At 42.9% G+C, this 23,324-nt stretch overlaps 1 protein-coding gene across 2 annotated transcripts in view; it reads right to left on the reverse strand.

Moving 5' to 3' along the window:
* PTPRT (protein tyrosine phosphatase receptor type T) overlaps positions 1–23,324 on the reverse strand; it is a 1,032,653-nt gene that overhangs the window by 356,597 nt on the left and 652,732 nt on the right. For both annotated transcript variants that reach the window (XM_038572341.1, XM_038572340.1), the window contains exon 9: positions 20,808–20,917. In XM_038572341.1, coding sequence (XP_038428269.1) covers positions 20,808–20,917 — 110 coding nt within the window. The remainder of the gene's footprint in view (positions 1–20,807; positions 20,918–23,324) is intronic.

Raw genomic sequence — 23,324 nt, forward strand, 5'->3', positions numbered from 1 at the left:
AGGCAGCACTGCTGCCTAGTCTGTGTGCATGTTTCTGGGAGAGAGGAGTATAGGGTGAAAGGGGATCAGAGGTGAGCCAGGGTCCTCTACTCGCCATCACAGTCAGTGACCTGGTTACCAATTAGCCAGTCATTATTCTCCCCACCTACAAGCAAGATATGGGGCCCCACAGGATGACCCACTCAACACCATGCAAGGGAGAGGATCTCTCTTTTTTCACATGGTTCATAGTCCACTGTCCCTTCTCACCACACCCTCAGTCTGGCCTAACCTTTTGAGCTTACCCTGTGTCATGCACCTCGCTGGCCTGGGCCTCTATGCTCACAGTCCTTTAGTCCAGATGTGGGCTGATGGGATGCACCATGGAAAGGGGGAGGTGTAACCTCAGAAAAGCATCAGGTGGCTACGTTCTTTGACACCATAATCATAACTCTGGAAACTTATTTAAAGGAAGTAATCTAAAGATAGGAAAAAAAGCAAATAGTGTGAAGAGGTTCACTGAAGCCTCATTTGCAAAGGAGAAATATTGAAGACCGTGTCAGATAGGGTGGTTAAATAAATTGTGGTAGCACCACTTGATGGGACATCATGCAGACATTAAAATGCTAACAATGTTGTAACTATGATATATTTTTAAGTGCTGAAGAAGCATTTAAAAATCATAGAGGCAAAAAAACCCCATAGAGGTGCAATAATTACAGCCATATAAAAATCTCATATGCATAGAGATAGGGGCTAGAAGGAAACAAGGAAAAAGAAAAATGTGAAGAAATTCTAAGTAACTGAAAGTGTTTTCTCTTTCTGTTACTGTTACTGCATTTTATAAATACAAACTAACTTTTTATAACAAATTTAAAGTTTGTGCTAAACCCCAACTCAACAGTTCCCTGTGGATCTCCATTTAGCTTCTGCTGAACTAACCAAATGTGATCTGGATATGGAAAGGACCAATCTCAAAGTGAGGTGAGTCTTATTTTTTTGCCCCCAAAACATCTTTGTTTGCTGCAACATCAGTAACTTTGGAGACTTATGCTTTTCCAAACTTCAACAAAGAAAACCCTGCTTTCCTCTGCTGGAATCCAATGTCACAGGTGCACTTTCTCTGTGCAAACAAATACTCTCAATTTACTGATAGAAATTTGACAAAGCCAGGATTGCAGCTTTCAAGGTTGTATACCAAAGGCATTGTCCTAGGACTCCTATAGGTCAGGATATATGTTTCCCATCAATGGATTCCTGAGCCCTTGGCAGAAAGTACCAAGGTTAGTAAATGACGAGTCACATCTTCCTCTCTCTCTCCACCTGAGCGATACTGGTCTGATGGAGTTTGCAGGATGGTAGAAGGGGAATTCTGAGTCTTCAAAGTCTCAAACAGCAAGTAAGATAACCCGCCGAAGGCCTAATTTGAGAATGATTTTCTCATTTACACGTGTGATTGAAGTTCTGGCATGATGAACCGGTGTCATTGGATTCAGTGTCTATGGGGATGATGCAGCAGCCATCGGACCACACCAAGTGCAGAGCAATTACAGCAAATTGCGGTGCTCCTGGGCACGGCAAAATAGACTTTGTCACTGCAGCCATGGGCATATTTTTTTCAGGTGAGAACACAAATATAAAACAATCCTTAGCAACATCTTTCTTCCCACGACAAGAATGCAGGAGGGAATCTAGGATGACATCAAGATATACAGGAAGATGGTTCTAGTAAGAATCCTAAGCTACAGAAAGGTATACACCTGTGATACATGCATGAAAGAGGACATATTTAGGCAAATGGACAAGGACTAGAAGGGAAACAGGCCAAGAGTAGCAGAAAAGGACTAGTGAGACACTTTTTCTTTTCCGTATTTCTGGCCTTAAATAACTTACCACTATGGCTACAGTTATATAGGCCAATTTTGTGAGAAAAAGAGAGGCCAAATAAAGTCATGCATTTCTCAAACATCCCTTAAGTGTCCACTGTGTGTATAGCACTGTTCTAGACATTGGGGAAACTGTGGTGAATAAGACAAAGTCTTTGCCTTGAGATCTAGCAACTCACTCATACACACACACACCACCACACAAATACACACACACATCACTATAATATACTGACAAATATACCTGGCAATATTGCACAGGGAATGCAAACATGAGTTGGAGGAGGTGTGAGGTAATCTCCTTGAAAAGAGGAAATGACTGAGCTGACTGTGAAGTAGGCATTACCCCTGCAAACAGGAATGGGTAAGGGGGAGGAGACTCAAAGGCAAAGTATTAAGGTACACAAAGGTATAGAGCCAAAGGGCAGCCTGTGTAAGCTGCTGCTGGATTATAGACAGGGAAGCAGGAGATGTCCAGATAGGAGACTAAAGCAGTTGTGAAGGGCGAGGAGCACATGAAGGAGCTCACACTGTGTTCTTCTGGTGCAAAGCTGTCCACATGTCTTCTGGTCTGTGTGTTTGATGGAACTCTCTGATGGCTGATGGGGAGGGTGGGTCGTGGTGAGATGACCAAGCACAGGAAGATCTAGCAGGTGATGGAGGCAGGAGTCTTGGAGAAGCTTAGGCCCAGGCCAGAGCTGACGAATGGGTGACAGGAGGCAGTCCAGAGAGATTTCAGTGCCTCTCAAGTCCGACTGCACAAGGGGCTCCTTGGGACTCCAATTCTAAGTTTTTCCTTGGCCTTGCCCCCTCAATGTTTCTGATTCAGTAGCTTTAAGGAGAACCGGGACCTCTCTGTCTTTGCAAAACTTTGGGTTTGAAAGCTCAGTCAGGCTTGAAAGCAGCTGATTTGGGTTGTCTGCTCTCTCCTGCTCTTCCCCTCCCCACCTCCTTCCTTCCTAGAACCTTCTATTAAGCACTTACTATATAGCAAGAATGTATTCAGGTTACAAAGTACCACATAAGCCGAGGACTAAAGTAAACAGAAAAGGCCTTTCATCCTCTAATGTTTTTCAAACAGAGAAACCTTTATATCCCCATGCATGAACCCACAGACACCTCATGCCATGGGATTAAACGGTGTCCAGTTGGAGAAGCACTGCCATGAGCACTGGAAATCACTGCTTAGAGGCTGGACTTGCTCCCAAAACCGCAAACTGAACATGGTCACTGGGTTCTCTCTGGGCACTGACTATAGAAGGCATCACCTCATGGCCCAGGATAGGCTTCCCTTATTACTTAAAGATAGAAATTAATTTAAAAATGTGAAACTTCATAAACCACCCTATTTATTTATAGGGAGCCCTGCTCATTTTGACACCGCTCTGCAGATGTTTGAAAAGGTTTTGTCTTTTTTTTTTCCCAAAATTAATTTGGAATGGGAGACATTTTGCCACTATTGAGAAATATCATGCCAATCTGCTCTCTGTAATGTTCCTTTGATAGTGACACACCCAACAGTGCATACTTGTGTTGGAAATTCATGTCAGAACCCTCCCAAAGCTGTCAGGGCATGCACACCATTCAGTTGCAAAAGAGAGGATGACCAGGACTTTGAACACCTCTGTTCAGCTGCAAAAATGTTCAGGCTAAATGGGATTTTGCAAACAGAATCATGCTGGTGAAGCCCCATCTGCTGAGGGCCACGAAGCCTCCTGCTCCCAATGTGGCCCCACCTGTTGTCTTCCACCTGCCTCCCTGGGCTAGTCCTTGTCCTGACTGAGTGCCACTCCTCCTGGATTTGATGGTTCTGGTTGGGAAGACATAGTGAGGACCTGAAGATGGCTTCCAGGCCCATGCTGGTTTCCAGAATTCAGTCTCTCATTTTGTCCCAAGGCTGCCTCTGGAGGCCCCATCTGCAAGCACATGACCACCGCAGTGAGGTGGACTGATCATGACCCGGACATCTGACTCAATCCATGATTATTTATCGAGGCCTCGGAAGAAAGCACCATGCCTGCATCGTTAAGTGGTTAAGTGAGCAGTTTTTGTAATCCAACGCTGTAGGAGTCCAGGTTTCCACTTACTAGTTGTGTGACCTTAGGCAAGTTACTTATATCCCCTCTCCAAGTCCCAGTGTTGAATGAAGATAATGACTCTCACTTTGAAGGATTTTAAGGCTTGAGGTCAATTATGTGGTGACAAGCACTCTGCGTGGTACATGGCCCTGATAACAGGGGTCTCAATGGGGTCCTAGCAGGAAATAAGTAGATAATTCAAGGAAAGTTTAATAAAGGAGCTATCTGCACTGTAGGTGTGGTGAAGGAAACAAGGCAAAGTGCAGTGGAAGGGGGGATTTAGTATGGGGGAGAGGAGTGGAGGGAGCAGTTTCCAGAACATGCAAGGTCACCTTGAGAGGAGTTGCAACATTCCTCTAGGGAGATGGAGCAGTGATGGCCCCTCCCTTCCTGTCTCCCCTCATTCTTCTATCTGCTGCAGAGCACTCCTCTGTTGAACAAAAGATAAGAAGACAAGGCACATCAGTGAGGTCTGTGATTCAATCCCTAAGAGCAGACAGAGAAGGATGGAGAGACCAGGAGGAAGCCCTACCATACGGCAAGTTCTGGGAGCTCAAAAGGGAACAAAACGTGTTCTTGGAAGTCTAAGAATTCTAAGCCTCGTTGTAGACAGATACACTAATAAATGATCACAGTATAGGGCAGTAAGTGCTAGAATCCCATAATAAGGAGGAACTTCTAATTCAGGTGGTCCAGAGCCACAAAGGTCCACATGAGGATCCTCAAGCCCTTCAGAGTGCTGAAGGATACACGGGCTTTAAAAGCAAGAAAGGAGGCTTGGGAAGGAGCCCCTAGATAGAGGGAGGATGGGAATATAGGGAGTGTTGTGTGGCCATTAAGAAAAGCCTATGGATTTGGGATTTGGGAAGGGGGGTACAAAACCAGGAGAGGATGCCAGGGAGGCCAGCAAGGGGTCAATCATTCACAGAGGAACCTGCTGGTCACGATAGAGAGGAGTTCAGAAACTATCTTGAGAGCCACTATGATCTACAGCTGGATTTAAACAAAAAGAATGACTAGTATGATCTGTTTTTCAGCAAAATAGCTTTGGTCACCTCAGGGAAGAAGGTACTGGTTATTATGACCCAGACCCTTACGCAGTGGTAGGGAAATGCTAAGATGGTACAGGCACGGTGCAGGGAGAGCATGGTTCTAAAACTGGGGCTCCCAGCCCATGTTCCTAGCAGGATAGAAAATCTTGGCCGCGATCCCTGGGTGACTCAGCGGTTTAGCACCGGAGTCCCGGGATCGAGTCCCACATTAGGCTCCCTGCATGGAGCCTGCTTCTCCCTCTGCCTGTGTCTCTGCCTCTCCCTCTCTCTCTCTCTGTGTCTCTCATGAATAAATAAGTAAAATCTTTAAAAAAAAAAAAATCTTGGCCAGAAGATAATTCAGTGTTCTACCTGTCAATCTTTAACATGCATTGCAGTCACCTGGGGCTTTGTAACAATGCAGACCCTGACTCAGCAGATCTGGGGTAAAGCCTGAGGTGGCACATTTCCAGAGTGCTCCCAGATGATGCTGATGATGGAGGACACATTTTGAGCAGTTAAGCCTTTGAGGCCAACCAAGTGCTCTTCCACAGATTAGCTAACTGAGGCCACAGGAGGGCGTGTCTGGTGGGGTATCAGAGTAGGTCCGCGGTAGAGCCTATAGCAACCTAGCTTTGGGTCCTCCAGTTCCGAGTTCTTGGGGCTCCCCCAGGACTTCTGGGACATTGTCAGAGGCCAGGCACTTTATTTGCTATTTAAGGGCAAAGGGGAGAGGGAGCGAACAATGAGTTGATGAAGCAAGAGTGTTTTTGGCACATCCTTGGAGAGTGCAAATGGATCTGCCAACATGTGTGATGAGCTCTTCACACATCAGCCTGCTCTGAGGGTATCATGAAAGCTGACATAAATCTCTGGTGGGCTGCCAAAGGCCTGCTTCTGAGACACAGTGATTGGCATAAAAGCACAAGACTCAAAACACACACTCACACTGGTCCAATCTCTCACATATTTGGAGAACAATATGGTAAAATGTATCACAAATTACAAAGGTGTTCATTCTAGTCAACCCTTTAATTTCATGTGGGGGAATGTCTAAGACAGAAATACATGGAAGAGAGGAGGAAGAAAATCAACAATGACACTGAATGGCTACTGGCTAGCTAGGACTGAAACATATACCTAATTCTTACAACAGCCCTGAATTGTGGGCTTAAATATTGCTTCTCCTGTGTGCATTTAAAAAAAGTTAAGAAAGTAACTCAATTTCAGAGCAGTTAATTTGCCCAAAAGTCTTCCATCTAACAGGTAATGTTTAAACCAGGATTTGAATCCAAGTCAATCTGATCTGAAGACCATATTCCTTCTAACATCACACAACATCATCCTGTGCATGAGGTTCATTACCATGTTATCAGAAATACGACGGATACCCACCATTGGCTTCAATGTGGATAGAACTGGAGGGTATTATGCTGAGTGAAGTAAGTCAATTGGAGAAGGACAAATATTTATGGTCTCATTCATTCAGGAAATATAAAAAATAGTGAAAGGGATTAAAGGGAAAGGAGAGAAAATGAGTAGGAAAAATCAGAGAGGGTGACAAAGCATGAGAGACCCCTAACTCTGGGAAACGAACAAGGGGTAGCGGAAGGGGAGGTGGGCAGGGGGATGGGGAGACTGGGTGACGGGCACTGAGGGGGGCACTTAACAGGATGAGCACTAGGTGTTATGCTCTGATTCTGGCAAATCAAACTCCAAAAAATATACATATACAAAAAAAAAAGAAATACAGAAAAACAATAGTTGAATGTATAAGTAAATTAGAGTACAAACACTCAATGGGAAATTATGCAGTCATTAAAAGAATAAACTGTTTCTGTGATGCTATAAAAGCATCATGATTGTGATAAAATGCTTAATGAAAAATTACGACAGCAAATTTTATGTAATTATAGTTAGGTAAGAGATGTATGCATACCAAAGAGAAAATACAAGAAAAATAATTGTGGTAGAGGAAGAGATTATACAAGATTTTATTTTTTTCTCTGATACCCAAACTTCCTGTAATACTGTTGTAAGAATTGGCTGAGGAAGGCTGAGATTACAGAATACATGTGTTGGTGAGGACTGCAAAGAACAGACTATACATATAAGGTCCTTAAGGGAAGTTCCAAACAGTCTTGAAACCACCACGCATGCTCCTGTCCCCCTGTGGCTCTGTGTTTTGGTCAGAATTGTGAAAACACTCTAGATGAGTTGTTGCAGTGTTGAGTTCTCCCCTCTGGCATCTTACTCAGAAGGAAGGTGCCTTATCCTAAAGTAGTACCATCATTAAAAAGAACTGCCTTCCAGAACTACAGACTGTACATTCACATAGAGGGTGAGAAAGGACAAAGAGGGTGGTTAAACATCTCGATGACATCATGACAACCACCTAGAGTGCTCTGAGGGAGGGATCCTGAGGCCATGTTAAGGTTTCAAGGCAAGAGTGTGGCCTGATTGTTTATTAATATCTGCCACAGGAATGGTATTAGGGAGGGATGGGGGCAAACACACACCTCACATTCGCCCCAGTTTGTTAGGAAATAAGCAAATGGAGACTTAAATTTTAAAACAAGAAGGAAAATAGAACTACCCCCTCTAACTTCGGGTTTATAGATTTCCATTCAAATGTGTGCATATTATTCTACTCGCCTCTCTTAGATCCATTCCTATTGAATGAAGAGGGCTATTACTTTGAGCACATTTCTACAATCAATGGAAGGCATGTGAATGCCTCTGCTTGCTACTGACAAATCTACTGAGAAGGAAAAGGAAAGCAGAAGTTCAAATTTTGCTAACCAGCTGTTTAAAAAGATCCAGGTCATTTTTATCATATCCCCAAAATTCCGTCTTACATTCTAGGCAGATCAGTCAACACACCCCATGATAGAATGAATAGAAAGCAAAATACAGCCTCTCTACTCAGGGGATCATAAAGTCATTAAATTGGATAGTTAAGTAGATTACACTGAAATTGGAAAATGTTTGACATAGCAAAAACCCAAATTCTGCAATGTGGTCATAATCATGGAAAAGATATAACTGCAGAAAGCCTAGAAAAAAAAAATAAACCTATGTGACATGGTTGGTGTATGAGGGCATGGGAATGGGGTTATTTTCTTCTCTCCATCCCCCTAACATCATGTAATGTTACAACATCACTAACATCAAGAAAGAATACATTCTTAAAAAAAAAAAAAAAAAAATCCGGCCATCATAAAGAAGTAGATATTTAAGTATGTTCTCTTCACTTTGATTCAAGTTTTTAGTATAGTTTTATTCATTCAACAACTATTTATGGAGTGCCTACTTTATGCCAGGTGCTGTTCTAGGTACTTGAGATGTAGCTGCAAAAAAAAAAAAAAAAAAAAAAAAAATTCCCTCACCTTGACAAATTTACCTATTGGAAGTGGAGCTCTATGTGTTAAATGTAAACTCACTGGCCCTGGAAGCTTGTGTAATCTAGTAAAGATTATTATAGGGCTTGGGACAAAAATCTTACAATTTTATATGGCCATATCAGGTTATATCTGTCAGTTGACTGAGGCCAAGAGTTACTCTTAATCATCACTGTATCTTAGCCATCAAAAGGAACCTCTCCAACCTTTATTTATTTAAAAAAAAAAAAAAGGTTTTGAGTGACTACTGATTTCCAGGCACTGCTACAGGATTGAGTTCTCCAGTAGTGAGCAATATAGATGTGATTCCTGCCTTCATGACACTTACAATGTAGGAAGGCACAATTTATAAATAAATATACGGTACTTACAAACTGTGATACCTGTTTTCAGAACATGGAGGTAGTGTTAGAGAACAATGGTGAATGGGTGGAGTCCTACTTAAGTAAGACTGTGAGGAAGGGCCTTTCTGAGGAAGTAGTATACATATTGATCCCTGTCAAATGAGAATGGGTTAGTCACAGGAAAGGAGGTGGAAGAGCGTCTTGTCAGCTGAGAACTCCATATACATAGTAGGAGGTAGGAGGGAACATGGCATTTGGAGGACATAAAAGGTGCCCAGTGAGATGAGAGAAAAAGAAAATGCAAGTTAGAAGGTCTTTGAGACCCAAGTGGGTAGTTTGGATTTTATGTGAAATGCATTATTCTCTGTGGGTAAAGTAATAAAACCTTGGGAGACATTAAAGAAAACTTAAATAAATATAGAGAGATTTAATATTGTAAAGATGTCAACTACCACCCATGATGTTCTATATGTTCAATGCAATTCTCACTAAAACTACCACAGGGGGTTTCATTAAATTTGGTGAGTGGATTATAAAATGAAAGAGCCAAAGGCAGGAATTATCAAGATGTTTATGAAGAAGGACGAGGAGGAAAGAGCTCTGTCAGAAATCAAAATTATGTGTGAACTATCATAATTATGACTGTGTGTGATTGTGATGTGTGGTTCTCCCATGGACAGGGAGCTCAGGAACTAATTAATGCATGTAAGGAATTCTGGCCTATGTCAGATAAGGCTGGGTGGATCACAGAAAAAGAGGGGCAATTTTCAAAAGGACCTCGAAAAAGTGCTTATCTATACAGAAAAAAAAATGAATTTTGCACCCCATCTCATGCCATACACAAAAATTAACTGCAGATAGACCAAAGACTCAAATTCAGAGAGAAAAACTATACACCTGTTAGTAGGAATATAGGGAATCATCTTTGTCACCTTGGTTTAGAGAAAAGCTTTTGAAGGACACAGAATGTGCTAACTAAATGTGTAAAGACTGATAAAATTGACCACATTATATAATTAAGGGCTTTCGTTATCAAATGATACTTTACAGGAAGCAAAAAATGGCAAGCTACATTTGTAACTGACAAAGTAGTATCATAAATAAATAAAGGACTACTACATATCAATAATAAAACAGATAATCCAATAAGAATTGGGCAAGAGACATGAATAGGTATCCCAAAGAAAAGGAAATATAAATGAGTAACAAATATACAAAAATATACTCAACCTTTTTAATAATCCAGGGAATACAGAATACAATAATAAAATACCATTTTATACTTATTTAACTGTCCAAAATTAGTAATCCTGACAATACCAAATATTGGAGAGGATTTGGAATCCTAGGAGCACCTATACTTTGCTGCCATGAATATACGTTGGTGAGACTACTTTGGATATAAACTCAAGAGAAAAATCTTACACATATACAATAGGAGATATGCTCAAGGATGCTCATCATCACTGTTGACAAAGGTAACATCTGGAAGCAATCCCAAATGCCTATCAAAGGCTATCTGACAATGCATTATGATATCTTCACACAATGGAACATTAAACATCAGTCAAGATGAATGTGCTAGGCTGCACTCATCAATAGGAATGACCGTTGGCAATATAATATAGAGTTGAAATGTTTCAAAAAATTATATACAATTTATAATTTGCTTTATTAGTCTCTTAACTTGAATAAAAGATAATGTTTATATAATTAAATAGATTGTTATACATAATTTTTTATTCAAGTTAAGAGACTAATAAAGCAAAATAATATACCTTTAAGGAACACATACAAGTATGTGTAAAACTATATAAAAGGGAATTATATACAAGATTCAGGATAGCAGAGAGAGTCAGGAGGTTGAAATGAAAAGAGCTCATAAGTAGATATAAGATACTGTCAAAATTCTGGTTGCCTTGGGAGCTGATATGTTATTCCAAAAATGGATTAACAAAGAAGCACCAAAGAAGGTCATCTACAGACCAGTGAGGAAAGTGTTTGATGAAACTAGAAGTAATAATAATTCAATTCTGGGCATCCAAGAGGTAGGCCAGAGCAGGAAGGATCCTTTGAAGCTATCTGGTCCAATTCTCCCAGGTCTTAGAGATAAAAGCCAAGGCCCAGGGAGGGGAAAGGGACTCACTCAAACACATTACTTGACCATGGCAAACTAAAAGTCAGCCTTAAATTTCCCAATTGCGTAATTTACTATTTGACTTGAAGTGACATGAGCATGCTAAAAAATACACAAAATAAAAAGAAGACGAAGACAGTAGTGACCATTTTTATGACATACATTCTGAAGGGGTTGGAAGGAGACCAGGTGTGTATGTGTGCATGTGTGCCCACTTGCATGCATGCATGTGTGTGTGCTGTATGTATGCATGCACATACTGAGTGTACAGTGATGTAGGCCAAATCCATTCTTGGATGCTAAGTTTTAATGAACTATTTTTCTCTTAATGAAGCGTGAAGAAAAAGTAGCTCAGAGTGAGGGGAGGAGAGCCATTGGCTAACCTCCTGAGGCCAATGAAAGGATAATCTCTGATTCACAGATTTGAATTCAGCCTCCAGATTTTCCAGTAGGAAGCCTCCGATGTGCCTGATGATAGATGAGAACTTGCAATCACGCTTCATGAGGGTCCCAAACACGGGGCTGCTCTGGCTAGAACAGAAGTGAAAGAGTCGGCCAGTTAAAAGCAGCAAGTCCATGCCTCGTTGCCCAGTCCAGGTGGAATTCCAAAAGGAGAAACATGCTAAAACATCTGAGATGAAAAGAGAACAGCTTACGATGTTTAAAGAGGCTCTTGGCAGCTGAGACACCGCCGCTGGGCACAGCTTACTGAAAAGACCACGTAGCCAAAGAGAGGGTTCCATTTCCAAGCACGTGGCTGTGTGTACAGCTGTTCCTCTCAAGGTCCTCTGGGTGCCCAATGCATCAAAACACAGTTTTCCTGCCATGTAAGAAACATGAAGGAGAGCCTGTGCTCTGCCAAATGCAGAACTACCTTGTCATTTCTTCCCTCTACTCTCCTAGGACAAGGGTAAATGCCAGGGATTAGGTTTAACCTGTAGATTCTTTTTTTTTTTTTTTAATTCAGAATTTTCTTTAAGAGAGGAATGATGGCAGAGGGCATGGGAAACAGTGGAGAGCCTACGGAAATACCAGGGAGCTTTTACTATGACATTCCTATGGCATGGATAGGAGGTGACCGGAGCTCCTCCAGTCTGGGGGGAAGACAGATAGAGAGCCCTGTGTCTCTGGTGTCTCCTACATAGTTAACTCTCCAAAGAAACAGGGCAATTCTGAGGATGCAATTGAGCATATATAGCATCTCTCTCTCTCTCTCTCTCTCTCTCACACACACACATACACACAGGAACATGTAAGTACATATGTGCATACATGTACCAGTGTGCAACCATATAAACTCCCACACATACATGCTTGTACGTGCACATGCCAAGACAATATACTCATCCACACGTGCACACTCTGCGAATATTCTCTATGCAGCGACTTCTACTGTTTTCTTAGAGCTAAACTGATGATTAATGTTTATTGGAAAGCCTTCCTATTTGCCAGGAGAACATGATTTCCCATTTTAGGTAACAAATGCTATGCATCTGTTGATGCCCTACTATCACACTACCTGGCTCCTCCACAAACACACAAGTTGTAACAGAAAAAAAGAAACACCCTAAGGCAATTATACAGGCTTTCCTGATATTCCGTAAGTGGATGACAGGCAGCTCTAATGGTCTTACTTACATAAATGTAACTTACTCACATCAGAACACAACTTCCTTCCCTTCCAGACTCGGAGTGCCAGAAATCATTCTTTTCAACCCATAGCCGTTTCTATTGAGACACCTGTCAACCTGCCTGTCAGCCCAGCAGACCTGTGTATGGCATCTACCCAGGGATGCCTGCGGTTTTCAAATCTCTGGAAGAGCAATATCCTATTGAGTGATGGGCTAAGGGTTAGGAAAAAAATGGCTCCTAGACATCCCAGGGCCCTGACTTAAGATCTAAAAGGAGCCCTCTGGGCAGATTTGCTGAGTTTTGTGTGTACATATGTCTTTTTTAATCTTACAAGTAAACAACAGAACTAATTTCTCCTGTCCAGGGGAGGGGACATTCATAGGGTAAGCTCTGCGCTGGGCTCCAGCATCAGAATTGCAAGCCAGCCTTGCTAAGATGCAAGGGGATACTGACAAACTGGTAAGGCCCTATGTGCCTTCAGTTACTCCACAAACTGTTTAGCAATTTTGAGGAAAAAAGGCCATGGTTCTTCTTGAATTCAAGCCTTAAAATAATTACTACCTAGCACCTATCTGTGTATGGGTGATTTGGCTATAACATTAGGTAATGCTGGATTCTGGCAGAGTGGAATGAAGAGGAGGGAAGGCTAGAGTCAAGACTTTATTTAGCTGGTATTTGGGTAGGATAACATACCAGGGTGAATTTACTGGATTCATTTTATGTAGTATTTTCCCCCAACCCTGGATGTACATTAGAATTTCCTGAGGAACTTAAAAAAAAAAACAACCCACATGGATAAACACTTGCCCAGAGATTCAGATTTATTTGGACTGCAATGAGATCCAGGCATCCATCCATCCTCCATCCATCCATTTATATATCTACCTACCTATTTATTTATCAATGTTTTTGGGGTCTCAAGATATGATTCTAATCTTCAGCCAAGCTTGAAAACCACTAAACTTGTCAGACAAAACTTTCACCAATTACTCTTTGTTAAGATAAAGCACAGATTCACGCATTTGCTCAAGGAGTGTTTATTGAGCACATACTATGTGCAACCTTCTCTTTTAGGTCCTCAATGCACACTGAAAATCAAAAACAAATATGGCCAGCATCAGTTCAAGACCAAAGGGAAGAGCCATTGACACAGTTCAATTCTGAAGGTCATCTGTCAGCAGAATCCCATCTTGCTCAAGAAAGCTCAGGGTTTTTTTTTGTTCCATTCAGATCTTCAGCTGATTGGATGAGGCCCACAAACACTATGGAAGGCATCTACTTTACTCAAAGTTCGCCCACTTAAATGTTAATCTTATCCAAAAATGCCCTCACAAAAATACCCAGAATAATGATTGACCTCCTATCTGGGCACCACAGCTCAGCTAAGTTGGCACATCAGATAAATATCACACGGCCCATGCCCTTAGGAGCCTAAGGGTCCAAGAGATGATACTAAAGCACACAAACAGCGGGAGTTCAGACTGAAAATGGTAGAAAAGAAATAAGCAAGTTGCTAGATGAAGTGGACAGGAGAGGGAAAACATCTCTTGGAGGTGAATAAGAGGAAGGAGCCAGTCATGAGAACTATAACGTGACATGTACTCTGGGCAGAAGAAACAGCATTCGCAAAGCCACGTGAGCTGCAGGGAACTTGGTGGGATTGAGAAAATCGCAGAAGGCTGCGGCGGGGTGGGCAGCCCGGGTGGCTCAGTGGTTTAGCGCCGCCTTCAGCCCGGGGCCTGATCCTGGACACCGGGGATCAAGTCCCACGTCGGGCTCCCTGCATGGAACCTGCTTCTGCCTCTGCCTGTCTCTGCCTCTCTTTCTCTCTCTCTCTGTCTCTCATGAATAAATAAAATCTTAAAAAAAAAAAAAAAAGGCTAGAGGGGCTGGTACACAGAAAGCCAGGGGAAGAGAGGCAGGATATAAAGTCAGAGGCAGGCAGAAGCCAGATCATTAAGGGTTGAGAGTTAAGACGAAGCCAAAGCAGGAAGGGTATATGCCCGGATTTACCTGCTAAGATCCCTGTCTGGCCATAGCATGCAGTGGAATAGTGTGAGTGGGGGCCAGGGGATGGATAGAGAGGTCCCGAAATGATGCAGGCATCAGATGAGTGCTCAGAGCAGGGTGGCGGTAGAGATGGGACCACATGAACCAACCTGTGTGTATTCTGGCAGGAGGAGCAATCAAACTTTCTAGAGCATGAGATGTGTGGCAGGTGGGGAGGAATGAATGATTCCCACATTTCTGGCTTAAACAATTCAAAAGCAACAAGAGCTTTCTTGCCTAGTTGGAGCCTGGCTCAAGTTATACCCAATAACCACCCGCATTATGCAAATTGTGTATCCTCATTAACGTAGAAGCAGCCTGAATTATGCAAAGTCTTGCTTTGGGCTGCGTTAGTCACTTCCTCCTATATCCCCCTCCAGCTCATCAGGGCCGCATTCCATCGCCCCCCACTGTCCCTCTGCGGACCAGAGCCCTGTGCCTGTCTGGGGAGAGTGAGCCCGAAGAGGCCACTGCGGCCAAGCCAGGGGACAGGAGGAAGGTGTGCCTGAACATCCAAACTGAGTCAGCAGCTCCTACGGGCGTCGGTCTGCGAGAGTTTGCTCAGGAGCCCCTGCACTCAGCCGGCCCCCTCTCCATCCCGGGATGCCTGCTCCAAGCCCATGCAGAGCACCTCCCAGTCTCAGCTTCCTTGTGATGTGCTCGGCTCAGATGGAACGTGGATTTCTGGGGCTCATGCTTTTTGCTCAGATCAAATCCAACCATCTGTACGCTGGAAAAATATTGACAACCCTCTGACCTATCGTACCTTTTCAAAGCGCTCCCACTCGGGAATGCCGCCTTGTTTTACTGAGGCGAAGTCTGTGTTTTATTTAACTCTGAACGCTAGGCGCCTAGAATAGCTTGCAAGATAAATGTCAATCAACTCTAGCATAATCAAGACACCCATTCCTGCCTCATTAGGGTCCTCTCATTCCCTTTAAGCTTCTCAGATTTATACACTGTAATTAGAAACTTGGTGATTCTGAGTGCTCAATGGCAAGGCTTACTGGGAAGCTTCACGTGTCTGAATTTTAAATATTTTCACACTTCGTTAACCCAGTTGCTAGTGTAACATCTTCTGGCCCAATTCCCTCACACTGTGTGGTTTTTATTTTTGGACAGAGACGAGAACAATTAATTGAATTGAAACGCGTATTGATTACTGTTTTTCATGAACTCCGAACAGCTTGCTTCTGAATGATTTTATTGAAGAGTTTTTAAACAACTGGCTGGATTGTCTCCTCTGTGACCTCATTCTGGCTATAAGCGCCTGTCTGCAGTTGTGACGGTCTGTTCTGGGTGAGTTGTGTTGCTCACAAGAGCTGAGTCGGAGTGGGAGAGGTCACGCCAACCTTCGCACGCAGGCCCTGGATAGGGGAACCCTGGTATCTCATTCAAACTCAAGCAGGGCTCTGGAAAACTCTATGGGAACGGCTTGTTTCCACATCCCCAATGAAGCTACTTGGCCCTTCAGTTCCATGTGAGCAGGGATATTACTCAGTTCATTCAAAGGCCACACAGAAGGTCTGCAGTGTTCTCATCGAGCAGAGAGCTTCCTGCGTCCAGGCTGTGAACTTGTAAAATGTCTTAGGCCAGTGCTTCTCACACTTGTATACGTACATGCATCATCTGGAGATCTTGTTAAAATACAGAAGCTGGTTCAGTGGGTCTGGGGTGGGGTCTGAACTTCCGCATGTCTGAGGTTGATCCGCTGGTTTGTGGATATGAGGCCTCTGACATTGCCTAACTCTGAGCACCATGTGTCACTCTGGTAGGAAACTGATCACAGAAGCGCACACTGTATGTCACACCAAATTACGAATCCCCAAAGATCTGAGGCCATGGTCTAATTCATCCTAATGCCTCACATCACAATGACAGCGAGATGGGCTTCAGCGGACTCTGATGAGCACTCTGAGCTCCCCCTTTAGCGGGCAGGGAGAGAGGTCATAACTGCTGGAGAATTAGACTGTTTCACAGCCCTAGGGTGGCATTAGGGTCAGGGGTAGGCTCCTGTTCCTTAGGGAAGGAAGGCCTAGGGTCTCACAGTCCATGGCTCTAGGGAACTCCTCAAGATAAGAACTCCTAACTGAAAGAAAGGCCTCAAAGTCCAGGTTAGCAGCAGGAAAGACGCAGTTGTGACAAAGCTTTCACATCTTCCACCTGGGTACAAATTCTTCTGATAAATAGCTGAGCCCTCATTGCAATACCATAAGTGATGGAAATGTCCTTGCCTCTGGCACATTTTCCAGACGTTTCCAAGATGCTTGTGTACCCACAGCTCATTAACCATATAAAAGCCGAGTGGTCTTTTAAAAAATATAAATCTGATTCTTTCATTCTTCTACTTAAAATTCTCCTAGGGCTTTCTATTTCTCTCAGGATAAAGCACAAACTCTAGAAGCCTTGAGCAACCTGCCCCTGCCCCCACACTTCCCACATGGTCTCATCATCATCCTCCGTGCTCATGAAGCTTTAGTCACTTTGACCTTCTTCCTATTTGTTAAACATGCCAAAGTCATTCCTACCCCAGGGCCTTTGCACTAGCTGTTTTTCTTCAAGTGTCATCACTGCTTTGTGCTCAAAGACTCTGGCCACAGGCAAAGTTTCAATAGCAGAGCAACTCCACAATGAGGTATAAACCTTTGATTTTGTGGGTTTGACATGGACCTGTTTTTCTCATTCTTAACCAGTTGAAGCCCAGAATAATCTGACACCTTCACATTACAAAGAGGGGATGTAAACCCAGAGACAGAATGAGACATAATCAAAGCCACTGAGATTTGACAGAACTGTCCAAGGATGGACACAGAGCTTGTGACTTACACTCATGGGGAAGGAAATTTAATTTTTAAATTTACTTGAACCTATGCACTGAATAGCATTCACAATATTTACATAGTCATAACCCTCCTTTACTACATGCACTGCCCCTTTTCTTGGCTTTTGACTTTGCCAAGACCAAGGTCATATATAGGAAGGTGCAGAGAATCCTAGGCTTCTCTTCTAGTTGTGTTATCCTATTTTTCTTTTTCACAAAATATACTATTTGAGACCAGAAGACAGTGATTTGTAATTTATGGGTTCCTCTCTAGAAATTACAACCAGAACCTAATTTTAAAAATCAAATTGGTTTCATCTAATTAAATTTGGAAATTGCCTCATAAACACATACTCTGTTATAAATGTCTTTAAAAGCAAGGTCTCCCGCTTATGATCTGGGGCAGGAATGGGTTGAGCCCAGCATGGAAGGGACTCCCTGTCTCTCTGCTCAGGAGGACAAATCTTCGTATCCATTGCTGAGATTTTCTAAAGAGTAGTGTGGTCTAGAGCAGTGTTTCTCCAACTTTCATGCCCATGTCAGTTACCCAGAAATCTTGTTCACATAGAAACTCTGATTCAGAAGGTCTGGTGGGGTCTGAGATGCTGTGTTTCTAACCAGCTCCCAGGTTGTACGCCAATGCGTGGACCACACAGAGTGAGGGCCAAAGGCATCCACACCTGAATTCAGGACCTACAAACTGCCACCTCAGTTATATGACCTGGTCTTCACACTTGACCCCTCTAAGTTTCAATTTCCATATCTTTATGCACTGTGAGAGCTAGCATTTATTGGTGCTATTTCTAAATGCCAAGCACAACGTTAAACATCTATCTATGTTTATAAATGAAGATAAATGAGAGGCTACTTGATGTAGCCACAGTCACACAGCAAATAACTCTGACAGAGCTAGGGTTCAGAACTAGGCTGTCCAACTTCAAATGCCAGCATTCTTACCTTTTGAGACCCCACTAGCTTTCGATGCACATGGTCACAGCCACGTTCATGCTCAAAATACAATGACCTCAGCCCACAACCTCCTTGGCTCCCTTCACGGCAACATCCAAGACATTTTAGCATATTCCTGAAAGGTGACTTCCAGCAGTCACACACAAGTCAGACAGGTGCAGCCTTCCATCGCTGGTTCTCTGTAATCACAGCCCAGAGAGCAGCCAAGAAGCTGCCTGAAGTTGTCTTGCCTGAGCTGTGCCCAGGACAGCCTACCACAGACATGCCAGCATCTCTTCAAGTGGTCTTTGGAAACCTATAAGGTTAAGGGTTCACGCATGAGTGAGAAGGGTGCTCTGTGCCAGGCTATGCCCACCTTGGTGACCAGAGCTCCAGAGAGTGTGCCACATACTGAGGCCTCAAGTCAAGGAGCTGTGGCTCAAACACAGCATGCCGCTCACAGCTGGGATTGCTCCCTTGCTCCCTCTCTCCACCCATTCCTCTCTTCTTCTTATAGAACAGCATGAGTGGGTTTCCTAGCCCAGCGAGGGTCCGTCCCATTAGAGCAAGAAGTATATTGCTCCCAAGGAAGGAGTTGGTCTGTGCAAGGACAGGAGTCCCCCTGCCACATGGCCCAGCCCAGTGGTTTCAAGTACAGCTAGGTACAAGCACCAGGGCCTTTTCAGGACAGAGCTGTCCTCAATTCAAGGCTAAAAGAGAAAAAATAAGGAGACTCATGAGTTATTCATAAAGCCAAATTTATTCAATTTGAAGGACTGCCTTTTATTCTTAAATTATGTCCTTTCTATATTTTTGAAATTATGTCTTTTATGAAATGATGTTAATAAAAAATGGTAAAGAACTATATGTTGGTCCTCCAAACCATTCAAGATGTTACTGGCCTGTGAATTCCAAAAATCTGGAACATCTGGCATAGAGAGCCATTTACGTAATAGTACCAAAGACCTTAAATTCTGGGTCCCTGCTCTCAGCTTTACAGAGAGCAGGTTGCCACACACAGGAAATGTCTGTTTCGTGTGTGCATGTGTGTGTGTATGATTGTAGCATCTGCTTCACAAAGAAGGACCCGTAGATTGAAATGGGTTTCCAGCCCTCTCTTCCCCAGTGAGGTACTACTGAACAAACATGTCTTGGGCAAGGTCGACATGGTCCCTCCCCTCCTCTGGCAGGTTTGCCAGGAAGGAAGCCTCTCCCAACCATGTGGCCCAAGATGGAGCATGAGACAGCTTTCCTTTTGAGGGATGCTAGATGTGGTGAGTCAAGGCATTTTCTGAAGATGTACATGATGGGTAGTTTTCTCCTTCCTTGGAGAGCTCTGAAGTCCTTCCAGATCTCTCTAGAGAGCTCTTGCATCTACCAAATTCATCCTAAATATTTCTCTCTCACCAATACTCTTTAGCTTTCCTCCCTTATGTGGGGATATTCATCCCCAGCTCACAGTACCTCTCAGTACCTTTCTGCTTGAGCCCTCTGGGTCTGTGGTGCATTCTAGCCTGAGGATGCTTGGAACTGTTGCCGCCTTACAGTCTTTGGAGGAACCCTACCCCTCCTACTCCCACTTTACAAGGGAGGAAGCTGCCCAGAGAGCAGAGTAGCTGCCAGAGGTCACGGGAGATCTTGGCGGCACTGCCAGGACACTGGTCTCCATCCCTGCAGCGTCAGCTTCCTGCTCTTCCCTCTGCACTCCTGTGCTCTCCGGCATGCCACAGTCTCCAGGGGTCTCAAAATATGCGGGGTGGGACAAGAGTCACCTCTGACCACATCTCAGTACTAGAATTCAGCTCTCTCAGCCTTATCGAAGGTTGTTTGTGTTTGTTTTACAATGGACTTCTACACACTTTAAGTCTCAAAGTTTTCAGTTTCACGCTGTGTCGGCTGGATAGATACCTTCCTACCTGAGGAGGTTCCACCTCTGATATGACAAGGCCCTGCTAATGCGTGGTTGGGGATGGGGTAGGGTGGGAGGGCTTTCTGATGCCATTACCCGAGTAGCAATAAAATATGCTGTGGCCACACAATGATATCAAGGCTCAAGAATCATGCCACCCCAGGGTCAGAGAATGACACTGGGATTTGCTTGGAAGCCCTGAAACTGACAGGTGTAGGAGGGGCATCAAGTGAGTATTATGGTTTTTCAGATAAACTGAACTATCACAGCTGTTTGCCAGGTGAGGATCTTCTTGGCTGTGCTGGGACAATCTGCCTCCCTGTGTGCCAGTTCCTTTCTCAAGAGATTGCTAATCACTTCAATGTGTGGGATTGTCCAGTTTTCTTCATCACTGAGGCTTGTCAAGCAGCTTAGCTGTATGCCCTCGTGTTTTCTTCCCAGCCGCACTATTGGAAACTCTGGGTAAGTTGTGTCTCTCACTCACCTTCATGCCCTCAATGGAGCTCTGACCACAGCAGGAATTCGCCAACTTCAGGCTGAAGTAAACTGAATAAAGCCAAGCCAAGTGATAACAGTGAAAGGGTCCTCTTACCTCATAGAGTGTGATGACCCCATTAGTCTCATTGGGAGGTTTCCACTGGATGTAGATCTTCTCCTCAAAGGGCCCTCCTTGGATGGATTCTAGGGGCACAGCTCCTGGAACTACAGAAGGGAAAAAGTTAAGAAGCTGATGTCACCTTCCATCCCATTCCCCCAGCCCTGTTGCCCTAGAACAGCAGTTGATCCAAGCTCTCCTATAAAGGCTCAGACGGTGAATACTTTAGGTGTTGTGGGCCATGCAGTACCTACTGCAACTGCTCAGCTTTGTGCTTGTAGCACAAAAACAGCCGCAGACAATCCATAAACAAATGGGCATGGCTGCTTTCCAAAACAACTTTATTTATAAAAAAAGGCAGTAGGCTGGTGTTGACCTATGGGCCATAGCTTGCTAACCCCTAACCTTGCTCTCCTGGATAGCCAATGGCTTCTTCTCTGTAGACTGAGCAAGTCTGTTCTTAAATTAAGCTGATCAATGTAGGGAGGACACCAGAAAGCCTCAGCATTCTGAGCAGGTGGGGGTCTAGAATTACACTCTTGCCTTAGGATTGGTAACTGAAGAATGTAAAGTGAGCTTCACTACCATTCCCCTGACCCTGCCAAGTTGTCTCCAACTATAAGGAGTCTCCAACTATTCCTCAGTTTCCTAATTCCTGAATCCAACAGGATCCATGTGTCTTGAAATCTCAAACCAATTACGTGAAGTCTGTCTCATTGCAAGAAGGCAGCTAGTTTGTCTCATTGCTGAGCCTCCGATGCCTGGCACAGTGTAGATGCTTAATAACCATTTGCTGGTTGGTGGAGTAGATGAATAAATGACCCATGCCAGCATGTGTCCTAATGAGCAAAACCTTTCCTAGGCTGCTTCTGTAACCAGGTCAGTTTTCCTGCCAGCGTCCTCCTGCTGGATTCCAGCATCATTATGACAGTCTGGAAGATGCTGAACCATAAAATAAATGATTCTCCAAACTTTCAGTTATAACCCCCTAGGGAATCATGAATTCATGTAAATCATTACTGGATCTATTTATATTTTGGCATTATAAAAGCAGGTACTTTTACTAAGCACTTACTCTTTGATCAGAATTTTACATACATTATTTCGTTTAAGCCACAAAACAGCTCTGCCCAGTATGTATTATCTCCTTTGTGCTGATAAGGGAACTGAGGCTAAGAGAATTAAATAACTTGCTCAAGGTCATCCAGCTCTTAAGTTGTAAAGAGGGAAATGAACACCTGTCTGTGAGCTTCAAAGCATATACTCTTAATCATCACGCTATGCCTCTCTCGATATAGCCTTGGCCATATGTTGCAATCAGTTCCCTATTGTTAAATTAAAATATATTTAGTTTTTCCCATTATGGACATGATACACAGAATTTGTTGAATATTAAGAATATACAAAAAGGGTAAAAAAAAGGAAAAGAACAAAATCATTCATAATCCTCATAACTGGAGATATTTTTTCCAGTATTTTTATGCCTATGCATATACATACTTTATTTTTAAAAACTGAATTCCTACTGTGCATAGAGTGTTGTGACCTTCTTTTATCACTAAATGAAACATGGGTTTTTAAAAGATCCTTAAATGTTCTTTGGAGCCACGCATTTTAATGCCCCATTATAGTCACCATTATTACTGGACGTTAAAATTGGTTTGAATTTTTTATGATGATAAGTAACATGGCCATGAGAATTCTTATAAATAAGTATTTTCATGAAACTCTGCTGGTCTCCCTAAGGTAAATTCTTAGAAATTAATTTATTGGGCCAAAGTACATGAACTATATTATTTTTAAGGCTTTTGACACATATTGTCAGATTGCCTTCCACAGAGTTTATACCATTCTCAGTTCCCCAACAGAAGAACATGACTATTCCCAATCCTTGCCAACAGTGACTATTTAAAAAATTAAGTGTATGTGTGTGTATCCTTTTTAGAAAACTGGAGAGTGAAGGTTTTTTTTTTTTTTTTTTTTTTTTTTTTTTTTTTTTTTTTTTTTTTTTTTTTAGAGTGAAGGTTTTTTTCAGTTTAATTGGACATTTGCATTGATTCTTTTATGAATATGCTCTTTATACCCTGTTCTCATTTTCCTCTATGGCTCTTCATTTTTGTCCATCTTGTCTTATGGGTTTGTAATTATAATCTGTTTTTAAAAGACATAAGCTGTTTTTTCCTTTTTTTTGCATGGGTTGCAAATATTTTTGTCAGTTTTTCATCTGCTTCTTGAATCTTTTAGGTATGTATAAGCTTCTAAGTCATCAGATCTCTAATTGCTTTCCCTTATCTGTTCATCCTTGCCACAAATATCAGGACTTTGAGGTAGGAGCACAAAGTTTTAGGAGAATTATAACAAGCAGAAAGAATCTAGTCCAGCAAGTTAGGATACTAAGTGGAAGATAAAAGTCAACAGATTAGCAAAAGTTCCTAGGCCAAAAGTACAGAGGGTAGGTGTTGGAATGTGGTGGATTGCTTTGTGAGTGCAAAAGCGGAAGTAGTAGGGCCATCC

Source organism: Canis lupus, chromosome 24 (assembly GCF_011100685.1).
Source record: "Canis lupus familiaris isolate Mischka breed German Shepherd chromosome 24, alternate assembly UU_Cfam_GSD_1.0, whole genome shotgun sequence".
Lineage (NCBI taxonomy): Eukaryota > Metazoa > Chordata > Mammalia > Carnivora > Canidae > Canis > Canis lupus.